Source organism: Papilio polytes, unplaced genomic scaffold, assembly GCF_000836215.1.
Source record: "Papilio polytes unplaced genomic scaffold, Ppol_1.0 DF822178.1, whole genome shotgun sequence".
In the NCBI taxonomy this organism is placed as follows: Eukaryota; Metazoa; Arthropoda; class Insecta; order Lepidoptera; family Papilionidae; genus Papilio; species Papilio polytes.
In genome coordinates, this window is record NW_013527026.1 from 3051546 (window position 1) to 3068085 (window position 16540).

Consider the following 16540-nt stretch of genomic DNA (forward strand, 5'->3'; position numbering starts at 1 on the left):
GGCACAAGCACGGCGGACATCATCACCATGAACACGGCAAGAAGGGACATCATGACAAGGGAGGCCACCACCACGATCATAAGGGACACCATGAAGAAGGTGGCCATCACGAGCATCATCATCATCATCATGATCATGGAAAGAAGGGCGGTCATGAAGATCACAAGCACTGGGGCTTTAAGAAGGGACACAAATAAGTGTTACCCTATAAATCCCTCCGAATACTGACTAGGACTAATTAATTAGAATTAAATTTTTTTACTTGATTTGTTGACTGTTATACTATTTTTTTTATTAAAAAATGTTGTTATTAATAATTGAACTTTGAACTTTGTATAAAACATTTTCCATTTTCAATAGCAGCGCAATAGAGAAATAGTCGAAGCGGGATAGATAAAATTAACAATTTCGCAGCACGTTCGGTTTCGACAACAAAGTTACATAAAATTGTTGGCCGTGGTCTGTTGGCAACGCTTCCCGACGAGATAAGTAAATAAAACTGTCGAGAAAGTAGACCGGTGTCCGAGATTGGCCCACTTTATCGTGGACAACGAATTAGTCGTGGTTGCAATCAAGCGTTTCCTATAGAGAGAACACTTGCACTGGAACTGCAATTGCCAATATTTTTCAATTAGTTTTTCCATCGTTACCTACTTTGTTTTCAGGTTAGACTATACTTTTTTTTTATAAGATAACAGTAAACTTTTAAACCTCTGAAATAATGAATGATTATAAAACTTTATAATTTATACTCGCTGTAAGTTTATTAAATTTGAATCGACGGAGGTTGTGCAGCTTTTGATTGCAACGTTTACTTCTATAGTAGAAAAGCGATTTTCCTCAAGTCTTGTACAATTGATTTTTCAACTGCATGTATCAGGGTTGTGTACATATTTATCATGTATGTATATATATTATGCAGTTGCCGACCCTCCATAAGGGATAAGGACAAGTGGATGATGGTATATAGATTATGCAGTGGCAGATTAGGGTAGTAGAGAGGGGCGTTCTCTTAAATCGCCGGTGTTAATGAGAATAATTACCCAGAAAATGAAAGAGCCTGACCCAGAGAGAAGGAGGCTTTGTCTATTGATTACTGGAGGCATATAAAAACGTCAGTACCTTTTACGCATCCAGCGATTTCACGCCCTACACCGAGGACTTCATAGTCTGCATAGCCTTCTACTTTTGAAGGTTTAACAGTATCACAGTACTGGTAGGTAGTTATATCTTGTAGTTTAGTTCAAATAGATTTCAATTAGCGCAATAGTGCATGATGATCACTTATCACGTCACAGGCGCTTTACGTTTTGCCGTTTCCGACTGAGGAATGTTGGCCTTTCGCCAAATTGGACTAATGCGTCAGAAATTATGCTAGCGGCTGAATCACTGAAATTAGTATCGATTTCTCATGAATATTGCTATATCCTATGATAATAAATTGTTGTTAACTTACGTGTATGCTTGCGAATATAATAAACTAGCTTCTTTGAAAATATACATAAGTAGCTATGTGTTTTGGAGTTCCGTTTTATATCTACTATCAAACAACCACCTAAACATTCACATTTTTCAGTAGGATTGTAGAAATAAAATGTGTCTGAATACTTATTTCAAAAATAAATTCGGAAATCACCATTTAATAATTTTAGTCCGGAGACCTAATTTTAGTACCTTTCCCCCCTTTTCTTCGGAGGAAAGGATGGGAAGGAAAAATGGATTTGACGGTAGAGAAGACGCATAGTAAGGGGAAATATCCTCTTTTGTGCGTCTCCGCCTCCGTCGATTAAGGGTAGGTAACGCATCTGTGGGCAGCGGTCGCTTTCTATTTCGGTGGATACAGGTGGCCGCTTGCTCGTTTGCCACCTTACATTATAAAAAAAAATAAACTTTAGAAATTAAGTAACGACTATGAGCATCGAAATGTTTAAAAATAAAATTAAGCCGATTAGGATAGGTAATATTCGATCTCAAAGTCCAAACACGAATTAAATAAATACTAGTCTAAAGAGGTTAAAAAACTTGTTTATATTTTGCGGCACGACAGAGTGAGATGCCTACACTGTGATGATATGACATTACACACATTGTTCATGAAGAAGGAAGAGTTTTCAAATGTTGAATATTTTGTTTCGGTATCTTAGCTTCAAAATAATGTATTGTACTATTGTAATAATATTATTGCTGTCAGCTGATCATTGATTTAGTTTAACTCTCCAAAGAATAATGTTTACTAAGGTAATAAATATCATACATTTTTTTTACGTCTTATTTCTTCTGCTAGTCGACACTTACTCACCTACAAACACACTAGTCCTTTCCGCTAAGTGTTTTTAAAGTTAAATTATTTTAATTTCATCAAGAGGAAAGTGTCATTTGAACGTTATTGTGGTTTAAATACAAAAGTTCTTTATATAATTTTGATGCTAAAGTTCTAGTAAAATGTTAATTTTTAATTTTCGTTCCTATGTTAACTCAAAATATGATTGTGGATATATCCATCGATGCATCGATCCATCCATCGGGTACACCCGAGATTCGCTGAAAACAGGCGCTTGATGCAATACTCTAAGACTGTCTGGCGACGCGTGGATTACCACAGTTTGCGCAACATTTTGTATAAATTTACTGCGCCATCAGCGGCAGCGGCAATTGGCATTTTTAACCCTAACAATACTCACCAACATTAAAATGAAGCTAGTCTTAGTCTTAGGACTTTTTGTTATAATTGCTTTAACAGACGCGCGGCGTATCCCCGCTAAGAAGGGTGAACGTAAGGATGAAACTCCAAAAGTAGCCGATCAGGATATTGCGGCATCCGGCGATAAAAAGGAAGCGAATCAAAACCATGATTTTAAAAGAGGCGGCGGAAAGGAACACCATGCCGATCATCATGATGAACACGGTGAAAAAGGTGAAAAGGGCTACAAAGGTCATCATCATCATGAAGAGGGTAAGAAAGGACATCATGATAAGGAGCAACATAAGGGTGAATATGATGATCACGGCAGTCACGAGGAAGACCACCATCATGAAGGAGGTCACTATGATGAACATCATGAAGGTGAAAAGGGTGAGAAAGGCCATAAATATGAAGAAAAGGGACATTACAACAAGGGACATTCAACAAAAGGACATCACGAAGTGCATAAACTTGATGAGTTCAAGAAGGACAAACATTTCTTTGACGAAGAAGGCGATTCTGCCCACGACGAGAAACATGGCGGCTTCCATGAGGAGCACGGACACAAAAAAGGAGGGCACTTTAAGAAGGGGCACCATCATGGCGATCACGTGGAACTTGAGCACGGCGAGAAGGGTCATCACGAGAAGGGAGGCCACCATGAGGTACACAAGGGCCATAAAGAGTCAGCTGGTCACGATACTCATCATCATCATCACCACGATCACGCTAAGAAAGGAGGCCATGATCATCACAAGAAATGGGCATACAAGAAAGGACAATAAGTTTAATTCGTGAAGGATTTCCTTGGACAATGCATTTTCGGACCAACGATTTTTTAATTTACCTATTTCTATACTATTTATTTATTGCAAAACGTAGGTTATTTTGTTGTTAATAATCGTTTTTAACTTTATTTATGAGATAATGTAATGAAAATTAAACAATTATAAAATATAATGAATTTATTTATCTGCTTGATATACCTAAGTAATTTAGTGTCCAGAAAAAGTATTTTTAAAAATATTATTGTTCGTACAAACTACATACAAAAATCACAGTTTATAAAGAAATACTTACCTATAAAAGTAATTGAGATTTCAATCGTTTTTATTTGTCAAAACGTCTTTTAATTATTTTATAAGTCAAGGTTGATTTTGCAAAAGCAACACAATTTGTTCATTCAAACTGGAACTAATTCCTAGACGTCGAAGAGTTAGAATCAATATTTGTTATTTGGTCAATGTAATTGTTGTTGCTATTTTAAAACATTCATGTAACGGTTTTTAATGTTACAATTATTTGTTGTGGAACTTTGTTTTCTTAATATAACTATTAGCACAGTGCTCTGTAAAGAAGGAAAATAGTAAAGTATAAAACTTATTCTTCGTAACTTATTACCGGAGTTTCTATGTATTCTTAAAGACATCTAGATTAAGGGACCACTTGTGTAACCTGTAATTGACTCTGAAAGCTTAAGTACTGTGACATCACAAGTCAGATAAGTACACCTTCTTTGTAGTCTGTTACTTGAAATTACGTAGTGTAACCATGGTGTAACAAAAACTAACCCAACCACGAATGCGACATTACGATCTAAAAAAAGTGACGTAAAACCTTCTGCTTAACAGATCAGTGTAACAGAATTGTTTTAAATATTGTTCAATAATAAATATTATTTTTTGATACTAATTTCTATGGTTAACAAAGGAAAGGCAACCAGTCAATGCGGTAAAAGTTAACTAAATGTTGAATGTAACTTACATCATATTAATAATATAAATGCGAATGTTTAGATGGATGGATGGATGTTTGGAGTCTGGAGCCTAAACTGTTGAACGGATGTCGATGAAATTAGCAATTAGCAATTAGCATAGTAGTATTGGATAGTCTGAAAAAAGACATAGGCTTCATAACTTATTTTCAAATTTCACGCGAACGGAGTCGCCGCCGAAATCTAGGCACCTATATTTATGTGCGTAACATGAAGCTTTAGATAATATTAAATCCTGAAGGTTTTAATTTGATATTAGAGCAATATAAACATGAAAGTAGCTTGTGATTTAATGCAGTCTATATATCTTTCTATATTTGGTGTTTTTAAATGTTATAAATATAATATTCCGGTCATGGCGAGAAATTCGTCGCCAGCTGCGAAGGGCACGGTCAAAACGAAGAAGGTCACCGAGTGAGGTTACCGGCCGTGAGGCAGTGGCTAGACAATTAAATGGTGATTTTCTAATTTGATCTCATAATAACGGAGATTTTAAGTATTATAATTTTATAAGCAACGTTCGAAACAAACTTATCATAGTAACCATAACAATTGCCTTTTGAATTTGTTTTCAGTGAACTTTAAAACAAAAATCTTGTTTATATTCCAATATGGGAGCATAAAATTGTCATGATTAATTACTCAATATTCAGTAGACAGTAAATTTGTTAGTACTCGTAGTTAGTTGGTTAGTAGGTAACATGTTGTTAAGTGACCAATTATGTTTTGTGGTGATATTTTGCGGTCTGTGGCCACACTAACAGCAGAAATGTAGAACTTCGACTTAACAGTTATATTTTTAAAAGGCGCACACTATACCTTGTTTGATTTTTTATGTTTATTTTAAAAGTCTCCTAATAGTACAAACAAAAATTCTTGCTAACGCTTAAACTGAAGGTGTGTAGCTGGCTTTCGCACCACTTCCGCCTGTCACGCATAAGATACTAAAAGGGTGTTTACTATACTAATATTAAAAAAAGGAAAAGTTTGTTTGATTGTAATGAATAGCCTCAAAAATTACTGGGCCGATTTTAAAAATTCTTTCACCGTTAGAAAGGTTATGTAACTGTGAGTAACATAGGCTATATTTTTTTATTTCTTTATGATCATTTTTAAATTTCACGAGGACGTAGTCGCGGGCAAAAGCTAGTTTCCATACAAAATTACAATTATTCTTCGTTAATAATAGAAGTTTTAATTTTTCATTCTTTACTTTACTGCAGTTCGTTTAATAGTACATTTTAATGTTCGTTTACAAACCTGCCCTTTATTTTGTCCCCTATGGCATCGACTAATTTAACATATTTTCTTATTATAAATGTACCAATATTGTTAATACGGCACTGAAATATATGTGAGATCCTATTAACTATTTAGGACGTACGTAGCAACAAACATCCTTCCATCCATCTAATCTTTCGCATTTATTATGTTTGTATGAAACTGTGTTGTAAAGTATGATAGTTAAGGATCTGAAAATATATTAATTTTTAAGAATGTTCGTAAAACACAGTAACTTTACGTGGGATTTCTACTTTTGTTTATAGGTATCGAGTATATTCTGAAAATAAAAACTGAAATGTCCCTCTACTTTATTTAACACTCAATAGTGTTTTTGAATCATACCTGTGAGGAAAATTAACTATTGTACATATTAACCAATTGGATAAATAACACGCAAATATATGTGGTTTGTGTGGACAATAGATATCGGTTAAGATAAACCACAACAAATATTACGTAAAAACATATTGCATGTGAAACTAATTTTAGGGGTGGGGAATTAACTAATTACAGATGGTTATAATTTAGGCGAGATGATGAAGCCATAAACAAGGTGTTAGGTTTGAATTTATATAGCTAGAAATTTAGAGGAAGACCAAAGTAAGTGACGATAGTTTCTGTGTAAGAAGCTATGTTTTAGAAGAGGGTTAATTTAAATATGACTGCTGTTAAGGATGTATGGAAAAGCAGCACATAATGTGCCGACCCAACGTTGCCAACGTAAATTTGGACAAGTTGATCATGTTTATCATATAAGTAATAATACAAATCTAGTTCTTAATAAATCATTATTTTATTAAGCAATTATTTACAAAGTTATAAAAATAACAAAACACACTGCACAGCAACAAATTATTTAACATTAACGATGATTTAATGTCCCTTCTTAAATCCCCAATGTTTGTGGTCTTCATGGCCTCCTTTCTTTCCGTGGTCATGATGGTGATGGTGATGCTCGTGGTGGCCGCCCTCGTCATGGTGTCCCTTGTGATCGTGATGGTGTCCACCCTTCTCATGGTGACCCTTTTCACCGTGTTCATGTTCGTGATGGCCGCCGTGCTTGTGACCCTTGTGGAAGTGACCGCCCTTCTTGTGTCCGTGCTCGTGATGATGTCCACCATGTCCTTCTTCGTAGCCAGATTCACCGTGCTTGTGATGGAAGTGCTTATCCTTCTTAAATTCGTCTACTTTGTGTACTCCATGGTGACCTTTGGTCGAATGACCCTTGTGGTAATGTCCTTTTTCTTCGAAACCGTGTCCCTTTTCGCCCTTTTCGCCGTGATGGTGTTCATGATGGTGGCCGTCGTCGTGGTGATGGTGCTTCTCGTGGCCTCCGTGGCCTTCGTGATGGCCTTTGTGACCTTCGTGGTGGTGATGTCCTTTTTTGCCGTGTTCGTGATGATGGTGGCCCTTGTAGCCCTTGTGACCTTTTCCACCGTGGTCGTGGTGGTGATGGGCGTGGTGCTCGCGACCGCCTCCCTTTTCATGTTTCCCGGAGGCCGCCGCCTCAAGATCTGCATCGCGCTTCTCCCTCAGGTCTCGGGCGCTCGCCAACACGGCGAGTGCCACCAGGCATCCCAATACAAGTGCCACCTTCATGTTAACCGTACTCTAGGAAAGCACGTATTTGTTTATGGTAGTCGACAATATTGCAGTGGTTTTATAGATGAAATTGTCTCGGCTCTAACGTTGGGCAACTATTGCAGGCCGAATCGTTTGCTCTGCACTGTCGAGGTCAATTCAGTTTTGTTTGGTGAATTTCTTTAAACGGAAATAAAATCGTTGGAATTGTAGAAAATAAAATTTTGAGTAACCATACTAAGTATACGTATTAACTAAGGACTTTTGTTAGTAGTAGTAAATAGTAACATGTGTATTTAGGGAATAGAATCGTTGCTTCTGTTACTTAAATACACAATGTAATTATGACAAATTACTAAAACTCTTTTTTGTTTACTACATTCTCCGTCGAACAATCGACGCCATCACTCTTTTTCTTTGGCTTTTAAAGTAGGGGGAAGCAAAAGGGAATAAAAAAGTCAAGTAATAATAATAATAATAAAAATAATGTAAAATGTATTGTATAAAAAAATAAGAAATAAAGATATATGGGAAATAATAATCATACAAGTATAGTATAATATCATACTAACATTTGTACAGAGATCTCGACGAAAAACTTTTATTGTCATAGTAACTAAGCAAAGCGAGCTTGCGGTGCAGCCGTAAAATAAACAACTTTTTAAATATCTGCAATGTTTAGTCGCGGGGGAGTTCCGAAATGCAAACAGTTAGCGTCCCTGTTGCGATAGGGGACACGTAAAGAACAATTCAAACGTAATTGCTTTTAATTTGTGCTTAAGTCGCTTTGTTTTAAAAAATAAGTATCAGCATTTGTAGCATATCGAGCTAAGCTACTTGGTATGAGGATAAGAAAGCAAACTGTTACTAAATAGATTGGCTCATTCTCAGAATACTGGCCAGAGGTAATTTGTCTTACTTTGAATTATCTCGTTTCATTTCAAATTTTTCGTCATCTCCTTGTCTCCTAACTTTGATTCAAAGACAGTCATCGCATGTGCATAAATATAAAGAGCCTGTCCTACCAAATTGTAAATTGTCTGATAAAAATCCAACGTGTAAAATATGTGATGGAAATATCGGATTCTGTTCCCTTATCTGACAGTAACGTCAGTATTAAACTATCTGATCCTCTATCAGGCAGTGGTGGGACAGGCCCTTAAAGTTGCGAATTAATATGTAGTTGGTTGTATGGTGGTGGTCGGTTGTATGTTGGTTGTATGTAATATGTATTGTGGATGTGTTGTTTGATTAATTTCCATAATGTATGAAGGTTTTTATATAATTATTAATTTGCTAATATTTATCAAGTAAATAGATTTTGATGTAAATTTGGTAGGATATTATCGCATTGCAACATTAAAGTTAGTAGGTTTAGCTACATTAAAATAAAACATTGATACAACAAGTGAATCCTTTGTAAATAATAAACTAGAATTGGTCTTCACATTTTTCTTTCGGACATTGATGAAGGTTGTTTCCCATATAGATCGTTCTTTAACAGTAGTACGTAGTGCCAGAAACAACAAAATATGTCGAATTAACCGACTCGAACGGTGAAATACCGCAATAGAAGGTATACGTGAAGTAGAGAAAATTCACAGTTTCATCTGATGAATGTGTGTAAAAGGTACCTATTTTTTGTTGTTATCCCCTTCTCTTCTTTCTTGTATTGAAGGATAGATGAAAGGGTTGAACTTGCGCGTGAGGGGTACCAAAAATCCTCGTCGCATTCTTTGAGGATCAAACGAGGCCAAGCATCTGCAAATGCATGTCTATGGGCAGCGGTCACTTCACCGTTTTGGGAAATTTCGATGACTCTTGCTCTCTTGCTCATTTGCCATCTTATATTACTATATTACTACTAAATAAACGGACTGTCAAATTGGGAATTAGTCTAATCTTTAACTATTCCTTGTTAAAGGGATAACTGCCTTGAAAACACCTATATATTTAATGTATCAATATTGTACTTCTTTTATTTAACTTTCTTCTTTCGATTAACTAGTTCAAAATGAATGTGAATCATTTTAAGTTTCACGCTCATTTGTTTAGTAAATAACTTTCTGTGGGAAATATGCGAAGAAATGGTATAGTTACATATGTTTTATTAATTCACTTTATTAGTATTTGTTTTCTTTGTAGCAGTAAAAAATCGTAAAAAAATTGTACATATAACAAAATCAACATGTAAAGTAACAACGTAAGCAGAGATGTAGTCGCTCTGCGTTAACAGTGAGGCGAATGTTTTAATGACCAGACTTGTGTCCCCAGTGCTTGTGATCCTCATGACCGCCCTTCTTTCCATGTTCATGATGATGATGATGATGCTCGTGGTGACCGCCTTCACCATGGTGCCCCTTATGGTCGTGGTGATGTCCTCCCTTCTCATGATGACCCTTGTGGCCATGATGATGCTCATGATGTCCACCGTGTTTGTGTCCCTTGTGGAAGTGGCCGCCCTTCTTGTATCCGTCTTCATGATGGTGACCACCATGATGTTCATGGAAGCCTTTTTCGCCATGGTGGTCGTGGAAGTGCTTGTCTTTCTTGAACTCGTCGTGTTTCTCGATACCATGATGTCCCTTCGTGTCATGTCCCTTGTGCCAGTGACCGTGTTCCTCATGGCCATGACCATGTTCACCCTTCTCGCCATGTCCCTTGTGATGATGGTAACCTTCATCGTGGTGATGGTGTTTCTTGTGGCCGCCGTGCTCACCATGGTGTCCCTTGTGTCCCTCATGATGGTGATGTCCGTGTTTCCCATGGTGATGCTCGTGATGACCCTTGTGTCCCTTGTGGCCGTGGTCGCCGTGTTCGTGATGGTGGTGTCCATGGTGTTCGTGGCCGCCACCCTTGTCCCAATGGTGACCGGAGGCTGCAGTCTCCAGGTCGGCATCCCTCTTCTCCCGGATCTCCCTGCCGGAGACCGCCGCTGCGAGGGCGATGAGCCCGAACGCCACCAGAAGACTGGTTCTCATGGTTGGTTGATTGATGTTCAGCTGTTGAATGATACTAAAACAGGCAACGATCATATTTTATAGTACTTGTTGTTACTGTTAGGAAACATTACGTTGTACTGCACTGTCTGTCTGTCGGTCAAGGTTAGACGAGCGATTGATGATTTTCACTTCCAGGCTGAGCGGATGTAAGTACTTGGAATTTAATTTATAGTAATAAATTACAGGTAATACAAATAATTTATAAATAGATCATTTAGCTACTTTCAATATTTTCTTTTAGCCAATAAAAATGTCCTCCGACTCACATGTTCAAAACATATGAGGATATGAATTAGGTATGTTATAAAGAAAGGGTGTTTCTATATTTCGATACTTAACTTTGTACTCGACTATGTATATCTTTACGAGTACAAAATAAGTAGTTACAGCTTTTTTATACATTCATAAATATAAAGCATTTTATTTCACATGTTTGAGATTAGATCACCTTAGTTGGTTGTTTAGATGAAGTTTACGTGCAATTAAAAGGTACTAACATTTCGTAAAAAAAGCGTCGGTGGCTCTGTGGTTTGAAGACTTGACTTGTAATCTACAGGTCTTGGGTTCGAATCCCGCCATGTACCAATGTGATTTTCGATTTTTCGAATTTTCATATGTACATAATTTACCCGACGTTCTTACGGTGAAGGAAAACATCGTGATGCCACCTGCACATATCGGCGAAGAAATTCTAAGACATGTGTGAAGTCAACCAACCCGCACTTGGCCAGCGTGGTTGACTATGGCTTAGTCACCCCATATTCAGGGTAGGCTGCGAGCCCCTCGGTGGGGACGTATAGTGAGCTGGTGATGATGATGAACATTTCGTATGTATAAAATTATACTTGACAAAATATCATGTCCTGTTAATTAAGTATGACAGTGGGAATCTTGATATTTCTTGCAACCATTTTCGTGTTTAGATGACGAACTTTTCCTTGCACTAAGCGTTCGTTATTTTTATATTTTTTTGAGCCACTGGACATGAAGATAAACTTTATTCCCCGGCAATATTTCATAATTTATACAATTTACATGAAACTGGTTTTAAACAGACATTAATGATATCAGTCGCTTATCTTTCTTTAATAAATTGTATTCAAAATGAATACTGAATATTAAAACACTGAAAAAAGTGACTTTTGGAGAAGCATCATCATTATCAGTTTTGTCTGCCAACAGCTGAACATAAGCCCAACGCTTTCCAAAAACTAACAAAAGAAAGAGATAAGGTTAGTATACGCAACAAGAATAAAAAATAATACACATCTGTCTTCTGATATCAACGAAGATATAGAGGGATCAAAAACGAAATAAACCCGCGAGCATCCAAAAGGATTAAAATCCTTATGCCATGATTGTTTGGTAATTGAAAGAGAAAATTTGCAAAGCTAAATTATAAAATTGTCAAGTGTTTTTTTCATAGCGATAATCAGTGTTATACCCAAATACATTTAATACAATATACTGTTTGAATCTCTTTGATTATACCTGTAATTACCAAATATTATATCAAATTACATAGGATCAGATAATGTTACATAGCATCAAGTTAATCAATTTAATGTTTAAAATCAGAAAATCTTTCAATTTCAGTTAATTTATGTTTTAACATGTTTATTCGCCATTAACGATAATTGAAATAGATTTTAGTAGACATACATTTGTACAATAGTAGTTAAACATTTAATATATTTCTTTGTTACAAGTGAGGCTGGTGTTTGGTGACGGTATACAACAGAGTAGTTAATCTTTATTTTTATTCATAATTTGATTCAAAAGAAATATACACATATAAGTACTCATACGCATATATTATTAGTACATATACTAATAAATGTTACAAACGTCTACGGAATTTTATCATAAAGACTCTTGCAAAATTGATTCAGTCATATTCACATATTTTGTTCTCAATATTTTTAGGGACGATTATTTATGCTTTGCTAATTTTTTGATAAAAGTAGATAGTAGGTGTGATTGTTAATAAATTGTATGTTTATTATTGTTTAAAACCTTTTATTGGTATTATTTTTATCTGGCAATAAAAAATAACAATGAAGTCTTTACAAAACAAAAATCAACAAATAACAATTAAGACACAGTGTACTACTACACTGTCTTAGTGTAGTAGGAGTAGTTTAGTGACCAGACTTGTGTCCCCAGTGCTTGTGGTCCTCATGACCGCCCTTCTTTCCATGTTCATGATGATGATGATGATGCTCGTGATGACCGCCCTCACCATGATGTCCCTTATGGTCGTGGTGGTGTCCACCCTTTTCATGATGTCCTTTATGCCCGTGATGGTGCTCATGATGTCCACCGTGTTTGTGTCCCTTGTGGAAGTGGCCGCCCTTCTTGTATCCGTCTTCATGATGGTGACCACCATGATGTTCATGGAAGCCCTTTTCGCCATGGTGGTCGTGGAAGTGCTTGTCCTTCTTGAACTCGTCGTGTTTCTCGATACCATGGTGTCCCTTCGTGTCATGTCCCTTGTGCCAGTGACCGTGTTCCTCATGGCCATGACCATGTTCGCCCTTCTCGCCGTGTCCCTTGTGATGATGGTAACCTTCATCGTGGTGATGGTGTTTCTTGTGGCCGCCGTGCTCACCATGGTGTCCCTTGTGTCCCTCATGGTGATGATGTCCGTGTTTCCCATGGTGATGCTCGTGATGACCCTTGTGTCCCTTGTGGCCGTGGTCACCGTGTTCGTGATGGTGGTGCCCATGGTGTTCGTGGCCGCCACCCTTATCCCAATGGTGACCGGAGGCTGCAGTCTCCAGGTCGGCATCCCTCTTCTCCCGGATTTCTCTACCGGAGACCGCCGCTGCGAGGGCGATGAGCCCGAACGCCACCAGAAGACTGGTTCTCATGGTTGGTTGATTGATGTTCACTTGTGGAATGATACTTCTGATAGGCAACATTTTCATTTTATAGTACTTGCCGCTGCTGTTAGGAAACTTTAGTTGGACCGGAGTCGATCAGTCAAGGTCGAGCGCACTGATTTTCACTCAAAGCACTAATTTTAAATTTATTTTAATAAATATGTAATACTAAAGCTAATACTATTATAAGATTTGCATAAAGATTTGTTTATATGCCCTTTAGTTTTTAAAAGTAGAGATTTCCGAACTTTGTGTGGCATCTAATAATATGTTTTTTTTAGGAGACGAACAGTAACAGCTAAATATCGACTAGAAGAATTATATATCTTTTATTCAGTAAATGGATCGAATCGGCGAATTGTATTTTCGTTTCTACCTTTAAAATGATATTTTTTATGTTTCGAATGATTTTTTTTTTATACTTATATATCAATTTTGAATTTTTAAAGGTACTGGTGATGTGGTATATTTTGATAGTCACATGGCATATTTTTTAAATATTTTAAGAGTAGGATTTAATTGTCTATAATGAAAGGGAAATAATGAGCTGTATAAAAATACGTTACAGTAACCTAAACAATAGTTAAATTAGGATAGCGTTAGTAATAAATAATAGGCATTTTTCAAAGCTAATAAATATATTAATTAAACCTGTATCACAAAGTAATCAACAATAACAAAATGCCTCATCTTTTCATTTTTCGTAATTAGTGCTTAGTGTCCTTTCCAGCCCCAGCCTTTGTGTTCTTCGAGTCCACCTTTGTTGCCATGATCTTCGTGATGGCCCCAATATTCTTCGTTGCCTCCTTCCTCGTGATGGCCCTTGTGATCGTGATGGTGACCTCCCTTTTCATGATGACCCTTCTCACCATGTTCATGTTCATCGAATCCACCGTTTGCGTGTCCTTTGTCAAAATGTCCTCCTTCCTTGTATCCGCCCTCGTTGTGGTGACCACCATAACTTTCTTCGAAACCAGATTCGCCGTGTTTGTCATGGAAATGTTTGTCCTTCTTGAACTCGTCTAATTTATGAACACCGTGGTGTCCCTTGGTAGAATGGCCCTTGTGGAAGTGTCCCTTCTCTTCGAATCCGTAACCTTTCTCTCCCTTTTCTCCATGATTGTGCTCATCGAAGTATCCGTCGTCGTGGTGATGGTATTTCTTGTGTCCACCGTCCTCGTCGTAGTGACCCTTGTGTCCCTCATGGTCCGAATGACCCTTTGCTCCATGTTCGTGTCCATGGTATCCTTTGTATCCCTTTTCGCCCTCTTCGCCATATTTACCAAAATTATCGCCGTAGTGTTCACCGCCATCACCTTTTTCCCACTTGTGAGAAGCAGCTGTTTCTAAGTCGGCACTCCTCTTGTACCGCACTTCCCTCGAGTAGACGAGGGCTATGCTAGCCACCAAACAGATAAAAGCGATGCTTCTCATCTTCCCGTTTTTCCAACCGTGGAGAGCTAAGATTGCTAAATGATACCTTTTACAATTTTTTCGCAGCTTATATAGTATTGGCAATAATACACTTAGCTAGATTTTAATGTCAGGGTAAAATTAAATAGCGGTCAAAGTAACACGCTTGTGACCTGGATCGTTTATAATAGAATGTAATTTAATGAATATAACAATATTATAAGCCTTTTTGACTTCTAAGCGTACCTATCTTTTGAAGTTACTTAGTTCAAGTTTAATGATATTCCGAAATACTATGTTAGAGTTGTAATAAAAAATTTAACATATGAAATCAAATTCAATGACATTCTTTTTCTTATATCTAAATAAATTAGTAATAAAGTCTCGTTATAATTAAATTGTTTGTAGTTAAAATTGCGTAGTTTCATAAAACGACGTGAAATTCTTGATAGGGAAATGAATACCTATTTAGCACTTTAGCGATTCACCGAAGGACCGAGGTGCGCATTGTCACATCGTTTTCGAGATTTGTGTTTATATTTTTCACCTAATACTCCATAAGAATGTAAGAATCACCTTGATCTTTCTTTCGTAAATGTTATTCAAAGCGGTCCTGTTTTTTTTAAGAAAAAGAGAGTCAGACATTACCTATATCTATTTTTAAATATATTGATAGTGGACACCTACCGTTAGATTGTTATCATGTATGTATAATTTCTTTTGACAATAGATGGTACTCGGTATCCGATCAGCTGTTTTCTCTGAAGTCAAGGGCGATGCGAGTCAAGGTGTTGTTGCAAAGGCATCCGTCGCCTCGTTTTTGTTCGATACCTTTTGTCTGAATGTTTTCATTTGGTTTCAAATGTTGCGTCACAGTTTCCGGTCCAGAGCACACGCTTTGATATCTGCTAGTTGCAAGCGCAGTTACACAGCGCTCACAAACGGGACCTACGTCTTTTGTCATTCCCATTTCGTTATAATTATGACCTATTAAATGTATATAATAATAACATTAATTTACTAGCAATACATTTTATATAATGTGTATTATTTATAATAAATTATTTAAATTTCGACGTATCCAGGACACCATCATTCTCCTCTATTCCCAGTTATCATGTCTCCGGGACTACTCAAATAAAAAATCTTTAAAATCTTCTGCAATTTGAACTTAGTAGCATCAATCTGTTGTTAGCTGTACAAATGTTAAAATTTTTAATATTGCTTACTTAGCCTATTGATTTTCAGAAGCATAGTTAAATGCTTCAAGATCTACTGTTTTGTTACGTGACTCTGCTTCAGTTCTTTCTATTTCAAAATGATTGCAAGCAATAACAAGAATGTTAGCGATAAATTAAATCGAACGTGGAGCTTGCAATTTTTTGCAGCATTCGTTTTGAGTTTTGCTAACAGTTCGTATTATGTTCTAACGTTTCATTAGCTCTATAATTGGAAACGTTCTATACGTTAACAGTGAGTTGCAAGATGTCTTTTATAAGCGTCCATTTTTTTCGTTGACTGATTAAAAAGTTTAGTGTTATACTGTTTAAGAAATATTACATACTCACATGAAGAGTAACATATGAAGCAACATATTTTTATTCTATTTTTTCACAGGTTACGTCTTGCACAATAATGTCCATTAAGTAACAGAAGTATGTCAGTTCTTTATGCCAAAACACGACTCTTGAAATAAAAAAGAATACGTACTTTGCTAACTCGGAGCATTGCGTACGTGACACAAAGATAGCAGCAGAGATTACGGATTTCCATTTTACACGGGAACTAAAATACCTCTTTCCGTCTTCCATCATACATTGCCGTATACCTACGTTAGATCGTTATAGGTTTCTTTAATGTCATCAATGTACTTTTAGGGAACTCTCTATTTTTTACGAAAGACGTGGAAATTAAGAAA

At 36.7% G+C, this 16540-nt stretch overlaps 5 protein-coding genes across 5 annotated transcripts; 1 reads left to right on the plus strand and 4 right to left on the minus strand.

Annotated features, from left to right (window-relative positions):
• Positions 1-27: 27 nt before the first annotated feature.
• Positions 28-3468, plus strand: LOC106106423 (sarcoplasmic reticulum histidine-rich calcium-binding protein-like). The gene is made up of 2 exons (XM_013287001.1): positions 28-199; positions 2741-3468. Exons 1-2 carry the CDS (start codon positions 28-30, stop codon positions 3466-3468), a joined length of 900 nt encoding a protein of 299 aa, XP_013142455.1.
• Positions 3469-6614: 3146 nt separating this feature from the next.
• On the minus strand, positions 6615-7340 carry LOC106106598 (histidine-rich glycoprotein-like). The gene has a single exon (XM_013287196.1). The coding sequence runs from the start codon at positions 7338-7340 to the stop codon at positions 6615-6617; it is 726 nt and encodes a 241-aa protein (XP_013142650.1).
• Positions 7341-9565: 2225 nt separating this feature from the next.
• Positions 9566-10318, minus strand: LOC106106568 (histidine-rich glycoprotein-like). Its single transcript, XM_013287167.1, has one exon. The coding sequence runs from the start codon at positions 10301-10303 to the stop codon at positions 9572-9574; it is 732 nt and encodes a 243-aa protein (XP_013142621.1). The 5' UTR covers positions 10304-10318; the 3' UTR covers positions 9566-9571.
• A 2147-nt stretch (positions 10319-12465) lies between these two features.
• On the minus strand, positions 12466-13197 carry LOC106106569 (histidine-rich glycoprotein-like). Its single transcript, XM_013287169.1, has one exon. The coding sequence runs from the start codon at positions 13195-13197 to the stop codon at positions 12466-12468; it is 732 nt and encodes a 243-aa protein (XP_013142623.1).
• Positions 13198-13913: 716 nt separating this feature from the next.
• Positions 13914-14643, minus strand: LOC106106570 (putative eggshell protein). The gene has a single exon (XM_013287170.1). It carries the CDS (start codon positions 14641-14643, stop codon positions 13924-13926), a length of 720 nt encoding a protein of 239 aa, XP_013142624.1. The 3' UTR covers positions 13914-13923.
• Between the last annotated feature and the right edge of the window lie 1897 nt (positions 14644-16540).

Coding starts and splice junctions, on each gene's coding strand:
- LOC106106423 (XM_013287001.1), top strand. CDS start 28: ATGAACACGGCAAGAAGGGACATCATGACAAGGGAGGCCACCACCACG. Junction 200..2,740: donor AAGAAGGGACACAAATAAGT/GTTACCCTATAA, acceptor TTGCTTTAACAG/ACGCGCGGCGTATCCCCGCT.
- LOC106106598 (XM_013287196.1), bottom strand. CDS start 7,340: ATGAAGGTGGCACTTGTATTGGGATGCCTGGTGGCACTCGCCGTGTTG.
- LOC106106568 (XM_013287167.1), bottom strand. CDS start 10,303: ATGAGAACCAGTCTTCTGGTGGCGTTCGGGCTCATCGCCCTCGCAGCG.
- LOC106106569 (XM_013287169.1), bottom strand. CDS start 13,197: ATGAGAACCAGTCTTCTGGTGGCGTTCGGGCTCATCGCCCTCGCAGCG.
- LOC106106570 (XM_013287170.1), bottom strand. CDS start 14,643: ATGAGAAGCATCGCTTTTATCTGTTTGGTGGCTAGCATAGCCCTCGTC.